Genomic DNA, 7146 nt, shown 5'->3' with positions numbered 1-7146 from the left:
ATCACTGTTTTCACAGGATGAGGTGAAGTATCTAATCTGATCTCATACAATCTAGTACCAAACTAAATCCACCCTGATTTAGATACATTATTTTGAGATTTCGAATAGAACAGATGATGCAAGGGCAGCTGGGGAAGGACAGAAAGGTCATCTTGGCATCGCCTATCTGAAGACCCTTCCTGGGAAATGCATGTTGTTCTCTCTTGCAGTCTCCTGAGTGTGTGAAGATGCCTCAGCTGCTGAGAGATGTCCTCTGTGTAATTGACACATTCCACAAGTACGCCAGGGAAGACAGCAATGAGGCGACGCTGACTTACAGAGAGCTGAAACAGCTCATCCAGGGCGAGTTTGGAGACATTCTGCAGGTGAGGTGCTCATGGAGCTGGGGGACTTCTCCACTTGCCTTTTCTCCATAATCCAGACAAGATGAGCTTGGAGCCCTGCAGACGGAAAGACCCCACCCCTTTTACATTTATCTCCCAACTCTCAGCATTCACTGACTTTGGAACAATATTTTACAGCCTCCCTATTCTTTGCAATTGCTTAATCAGTCGCCTAGAGCAAAAGGAGCATTTCCTCAATGGTACTATTGCTTTGGCAAAGTAGGCTTTTGAGAGGAGAGGTGATGCATTAGGCCGCAAAGCACAGCAAGCCATGTCCATGTTCCATCTTGCCATAGCACTGATGCAAGCCCAATTAAAAAGTCTTATGTTTGAGGGAATTTCACAAGGAATAGGGTAAAAAAAAAAAAAAGAGGGATCTTAGGATCTCAGGAGACATGAAGACACTCAGGACACTTGACCCTATGTAAACAGGCTGATTTCTCATTGTGTTTTCATGCAGTCCAGCATCATTCGTGCTGTAGAGAGAAACTTGAACCTTCTGAATATTGACAGCGATGGTACCATCAGTTTTGATGAATTTGTTCTTACCATCTTCAACCTGTTGAACCGCTGTTATCTCAACATACAATCATTGCTAAATTCAGAACCAAGACAAGTGTCTAAATCAGGGAAGCCAAATAATGTGGATCTTCAGGCAAGCAGCAGGGCTGGCCAACCGGCAGAAAGCACCCCAACAACTCAAGATCAAACAGTGTTTTCTTCAAAAACAGCATCCTCCACTGAGCTCAGCCCTGAGGAAAGAGGAGCAGGTAGACACAATAGTCTGGATCCACATGGAGACACCAAGACTTGCAAGCAGCTGAGAGGAACATCTGGGTATAAGGACCCTAAAAATCAACACTTAGAAAGAGATGGACAGAGCCAGGAAGATGCACTATCGACAGGAGACAACAGGGTCCAACTTGAGACAAATAAGCCAATGGCAGTATCAGGACAGACTGGCAGTTCCACAAAGCAGGAGAGACAGAATAAAGAAATTCCCAGGGAGGGAGATGAGCCAACCAGGGAGCAGAGTGGTGCTGAGACAAAGGAGAAGTTTGGAAAACAAAGTTCTCAAGCAGAAGAAACAGTGCAGGGACCACGTAAGGACCAGGCAGCTACAGCAGGAAAGGATACTGAGGGACACTCTGAAGCCCAAGGAGTGCAGGGGAAAGATGAACACAGTTCAGAACTTGCTGACTTGCCAGAACAAACGGCCACTCAGAATCCACTCCAGACACAGAAATCAACTGTTCCTGATGATGAGAGTGGGACAGCTGAGATGCACGAAGCAAAAAAGGATGCTGACAAGAGCCCTCCTGAAACAAAGGATCCAACCGAACCTGAGCATGACGGCAAAGCATCTGAATCCCAAGAACCCCCAGCACAAGAAAAAAAACAGGATCTGCTAGTCCATCATGATAGCAGAAACATTTCGGAAATGCCCCATGTTAGCACAGAAGGGAAAGAAGGGAAAGATATTGAGGGTCATGAAACAAGAGGACAGAAAGAAAGTGAGAGAAAAACTCAACTACCAGCCCTAGAAGACCAAACACAGGATGAGAAGTGCCAGGAACTCCGGGAATCATCAAAAGGGAGAGATGCCAAGAAAATCTCTAAGATACAAGAGTTGAGCTCACCAGGCAGTGACGAGAATCATCCTGAAATCGAAGGAGAAAAGGAAGAACATGCTAAGGAAAGCGCTACAGAAGCACCTGTGAGCAGCGAAAGCGCCCCTGCAGAAGAGACACCAGGAGCAGGAGAAAGGGGGCAGGAGTTGGCACTCCCTGAGAACCAGGCAACAGGGGAAAACAAGGACACAAATGCTCAGGACAAGCTGATGGAGGACCATGATGACCAGGGACACAGCCCCAAGCCAACAGTCACCCAGAATGAAGGGTCTTCAAAAAACTCCAATAGTCTGACTCCAAAGGAAGGTAACAGAAGCTCAGAGACAAGTGACTCACCTGGAGAAGGGAATTCCCAGAGTCAAGCAGACCTACTCAGAGAGACTGTGCAAGGAAGTCAGAATAATAACCCAGACACCCAGAACCAGGTAGTAGCAGGTGAGAAAAACAGAACTCAGGAGGCAGTGGTGCCGGCGGTCAGAGGAGAGAATGCACAACATGTAGAGGGAGAGAAACAGCCTGCTGAAGGAGACCACCAGGGGCAGGGCTCCCGGACCCAAGGCCCAGACCCAACTGAGGAGCCCAGTGAACACCCAGAGACACAGACATCCACAGCAGGAGATGAAAACAGAGAGCCCCTGAAGACAGAGTTGCCAGGGCTGCAGGCTGCAGACCCCACTGAACAGCTCTCCATAACACTGCTCCTTGCAAAGGGAGACAGCAGAAAAGAAAAGGAAACTGGAGCATCAGAGACCCAGGAGGCTCAGGTACAAAGCCTGGGAGAGGATAATTCAGCCCCTCCTGAGACATATGGTGAAGCAAAGGAAACTGCAACATCAGCAGAAGAGGATGAACGCCCCCTAGAGCTGGCCGGAGAAGGTGAAGACCAATCAAACCCAGCCAAGAAAGGGTATGATTCTTCAGTCTCCCAGCCAGGCCTTAAAGAGAGGAGTCAGAAAGCCCAGGAGCTGCGTCCTGTGGAGAGAAGTGCAATCTATCCCAACCCACTGTACACGTACCTGCAGGAGAAGATTCTGCAGCAAACAGACACAACTCAAGAGGAGCAGCAGAAACAAGCTCAGACAGTCAGGGCATCGAGTCCAGAGCTCGGCAACGAGCCTCCAGTTGCCTCCCTTACCCATGACAGCCAAGGTTTACAACAGTGCACCAGGGAACTTCTGCCTGATGAGGACCCTGTTGGCCCACAGCAAATATCTGTTCTCCAGGCCTTGGGAGATGAGAAGGATGGCGGGCAGAGAGAGGAGGAGCCAGCGCCACACAGGGAGACAAGCACCACGAAGCAATGATTTCTCCTTACCCCAGGGGAAGAAATTCCAGGAAAATTCATACATGTCAGTATTGCCCCAGATTCTTGCCTCCCAAGTCACCCCTCAATACACACACACACATGCACACACACGCACGCACATACACTCAGATGCAGATTAATAGTCCTTTAAATTCCCTTCCTAAATTTCCACAAGAGCAAATAATAAATTACAAAGCAGTGTGAGTTACCCTCAAAGTTTCAAGACAAATAAAATCCACACCAAACAAAACATCATAGGATGCTACTAGCTAGGGTAAATGGATTTCATCTTAAGACCATTTATCACAATTTCCCTGTCACTGATCATAGAAAGATTGTTTCCATGGCAATCTTTGATTCACTGGCATTTTAAGTCATGGAAGTGAGTAGGATCCATGAAGTTCTCAATACTTCTTACAGTCATAAAATATCATTAATTCGTAGATTGCCTACTTTATGGTATTTCCTGCAAAATTTATCCTAAAATTTTAGGAAGCAAAGTAAATTCATTTCTCACTATAACTTAAAATAATTATGATTTTCTAGCACCCAACTAAATTTATGACCCTTTGTTCATGTCCAGATACAACTAAATTCATGTTACATATTCATTCATCTGTTCATTTAATGAACTGTTACTAAATCCTACTCCTTAGATAAGCAATCAGAATGATTATGAGTAAGAGAATATAAATTTGAAGTATGCTTGACTCCATAAGAAACTCTTACAATCAACCATCCACTAAGTCTGTGAGGCATTTATCCATAGGGTTCTCTGGGGCATTTTATTAAAACTGATAATTAAACAGCATGACAATCAGTACCTATTGTTGGTTTTTTTTCCTCCTTCATTTGCCGCCTAACCTTAGAGCTTTTGATCAGAAGCAAAAACAATCGTAATGCCCACATTTGTTCAAAAGTTTATCCTAAAGGATGATGTTCTCAGAACTTAATAGTGACCCAGGAAATGAATAAATTAGTAATTAGTTATCACAAAAAGCCAAATGCACCATCTGCCATGGTATTATGCTTTCAAAGTACTATATTCTTTCACTTCAGCTCTTACTGTTCAAGGATGTTCAAGGATATGTGTGTGTGTGTGTGTGTGTGTGTGTATACTCCCCCTACATTTTCAGCTCTTTGCATTCTGCCTTCAAACATGAATGAACATCTCTATCTAAAAATACATTTTTTTAATGAGCAAGAGATATAAAACAATTCACACAAAAAGAAAATATATACTAGAGCTTAAACTAATCATCCTGTTTGTCAAGCAAGTTGGCTATACGTGTGTGTGTGTGTGTGTGTGTGTGTGTGTGTGTGTGTGACCAAAAAATGTCAAAGGCCATGAATAAGAAACTCCTAAAAAAAAAAAAAAGCTCTACAGATGGTCAATAAATAAATGAAGTCCTCACTAGACTTCAAGAAAATGCAATTTAGAAATAATTTTCTCACTTATTAAATCAATGGAGGTTATTTGTAAGTTTGGGTTTTGTGGGAGTTTTTTCATTTGATGGGAGATTTTCTTTAACACAACATATTAAAAACATTACCATTCTTCACGTAATCTACATAAATAATGAGATAATATCCACCTTGGGGGTACATGGTCTTCAATATCTGAAGTGCACATTACCCTTAGCATATCCCAATTTAAACATTAAATTTTCAACAGGGCCTCCCTGATGGTGCAAAGGGTTGGGGCGCAGCACCAGTGGCCTGTCTATGGCCACCACAGCACAAATTCAACCCCCAGCCAGGAAGCTGACCCACATGGCCCAGCAGACCTCTCCTATCTTGCCCGCTGCTCCCCTCAGCAGTGTAATTCAGTCAGTCCAGTTGTTCTGCTCCCTACTCTAACTCTGGTGAATCCTCTCATCCCCTGCACCTCTGACCTGTACCCAGATCTTGTATGCATAAATAAATAAATCAGGGGCTCTCCCTGGTGGCGCAACCAGTTAAAATACCGCATTACAAAACTCTCCGAAGCCACTGCAGCATGAGCTCAATCCCCAATCCCCTGCCAGGGAGCTGACCCACATGGCATGAGACCTCTCCTGACCTGCCCTCTGCTCCCCTTAGCAGTGTACTTTGTCGATCTGCCTGTTCTGCTCCCCACTCTGTCTCCGGCGAATCCTCTCACCACCCCAGCACCTCTGGCCTGTACTCCAGTTCTGTAAATCAATCTTTAAAAAATAAATAAATTCTCAATGGTTGGAGTAAAATGCAGTACTATCAAAATATAGGAGCTATATTTAATTCAATAATACCACTTTTATACTGCTTTGGTTTTAAAATATAAATTAATATAAATTAATTAAAATTAGGTAAATTTGAAATTGAGCTCTTCAGTCATACTAACCACGTTTCAAGGCACCTTCAGGTGACGCGTACACTGGACACACAGTGGGCCTGGGTGGGATGGCCAGGGGCAGGTGGATATGAAATAACTCAAGCAAGAGATAGTGACCTGGAGCCTAGTGGTAGCAGTGGAGTGGTGATAATAAGTTGTATTCAAGACACATTTTAAAGATAGAGCCAACAGGATTTGTGAATGGATTGAATACAAGGTACAAGAGAGAGAAAGGGCTCAACGGTATCCTTGTTTGGTCTGAACGATTGAAGAATGGAGGTGACATCTACTGACATGAAGGGAGAGATGGGAGACGGAGATTGCTGGGTGGGTAAGGAGAACACAGGCATTAGACTTTGGACATATTAAGTTTGAGATGCCTATTAAACATCAAAATGGAGTGTCTGTATACTTGCTCTTGACAGACACACAGTGAGATTGAATACATGGGGGCACAGGAACTCTGCAACCAGCTGATGGGAACATAAGAGAGCACAGACAGGACACAATGAACACAGGAATACAATAGTGTTCGATACCACACATAAAATATTTAAACTAGTTCTCAGGTGGTATTAAAAGGAAATAACCAGTGGCCCTCCCTGGGGCGCAGTGGGTTAAAGCACAGCACTAAGAAGCTGAAACCACTTCTGCATGAGTTCCATTCCTGCCGGACCCGGAGGTGACCACATGGCGTGGCAGACCTCTCCTGACCCGCCTGCTGCTCCCCTCAGCAGTGTGCTTCGTCGATCTGCCTGTTCTGCTCCCCTCTCTGTCTCTGGTGAAGACTCTCGCTGCCCCTGAGCCTCTGGCCTGTACCCCAGTTCTGTATGCACAAATAAATAAATCTTAAAAAAAAAAAAAGGAAATAACCAGAAATGTGTATAAAGATTCAACTACAAAGCTATTTCTCAGAGCATACTAAAGGAGTAACAACCAGAAATATCCTGAACATCTTTCCTTAGAAGAAAAGTTAACTAAATATGGTTACTAGATATTGTCAGTTCTCAAAAGCCTTTAGAAATTATGAGGCAGGATGTGACGTAATTAAATGAGGGAGGACTCATAAGATACTAAGCTTTGAGTAATTATTAAATGATAGTATTTGTTAGCATTTAAAGATTAATTGAGGGATAGAGTATGAGACCAAAATCTTAACAATGTTATCTTTAGATAGGACAACTATAAATGACACTTCTTGCTTTCAGGTTTTCCTCATTTTACAATGAGTAAATATTTCTAAAAAGAAATATGGTGCATTTAATTTTAACAACTAATTGATAACATTTAGTTCTAACTTCAAGAAATAACTTAAAGAAAAATTCTCTTCACAAATATGCAGTTATTTATAATAAGATATTAAAAAACAATTTTCAAACAACCAGAGTAGATTAGGAAAATCATAAAATATTATATCATCTCTAAAATATGCATTTATGAAGCATTTTCAATTACTTATGAAAACTTCTATGT

The 7146-nt window shown here is 43.1% G+C and overlaps 1 protein-coding gene across 1 annotated transcript; it reads left to right on the top strand.

Moving 5' to 3' along the window:
• Nucleotides 1–227: 227 nt before the first annotated feature.
• On the top strand, nt 228–3318 carry TCHHL1 (trichohyalin-like 1). Its single transcript, XM_004693610.1, has 2 exons — nt 228–365; nt 844–3318. Exons 1-2 carry the CDS (start codon nt 228–230, stop codon nt 3316–3318), a joined length of 2613 nt encoding a protein of 870 aa, XP_004693667.1.
• Nucleotides 3319–7146: the final 3828 nt, after the last annotated feature.

The sequence above is a fragment of the Condylura cristata genome, unplaced genomic scaffold, assembly GCF_000260355.1.
Source record: "Condylura cristata isolate star-nosed mole 26May11 unplaced genomic scaffold, ConCri1.0 scaffold00040, whole genome shotgun sequence".
NCBI lineage: Eukaryota > Metazoa > Chordata > Mammalia > Eulipotyphla > Talpidae > Condylura > Condylura cristata.
The sequence above is the reverse complement of the archived record's forward strand: the minus strand, read 5'-3'. Positions and strand labels throughout refer to the sequence as shown.

What these genes read in the sequence shown, in the direction of transcription:
- TCHHL1 (XM_004693610.1), top strand. Translation starts at nt 228, where the DNA reads ATGCCTCAGCTGCTGAGAGATGTCCTCTGTGTAATTGACACATTCCAC. An exon ending in AGTTTGGAGACATTCTGCAG is followed by an intron (nt 366 to 843) that starts GTGAGGTGCTCA and finishes GTTTTCATGCAG; the next exon opens with TCCAGCATCATTCGTGCTGT.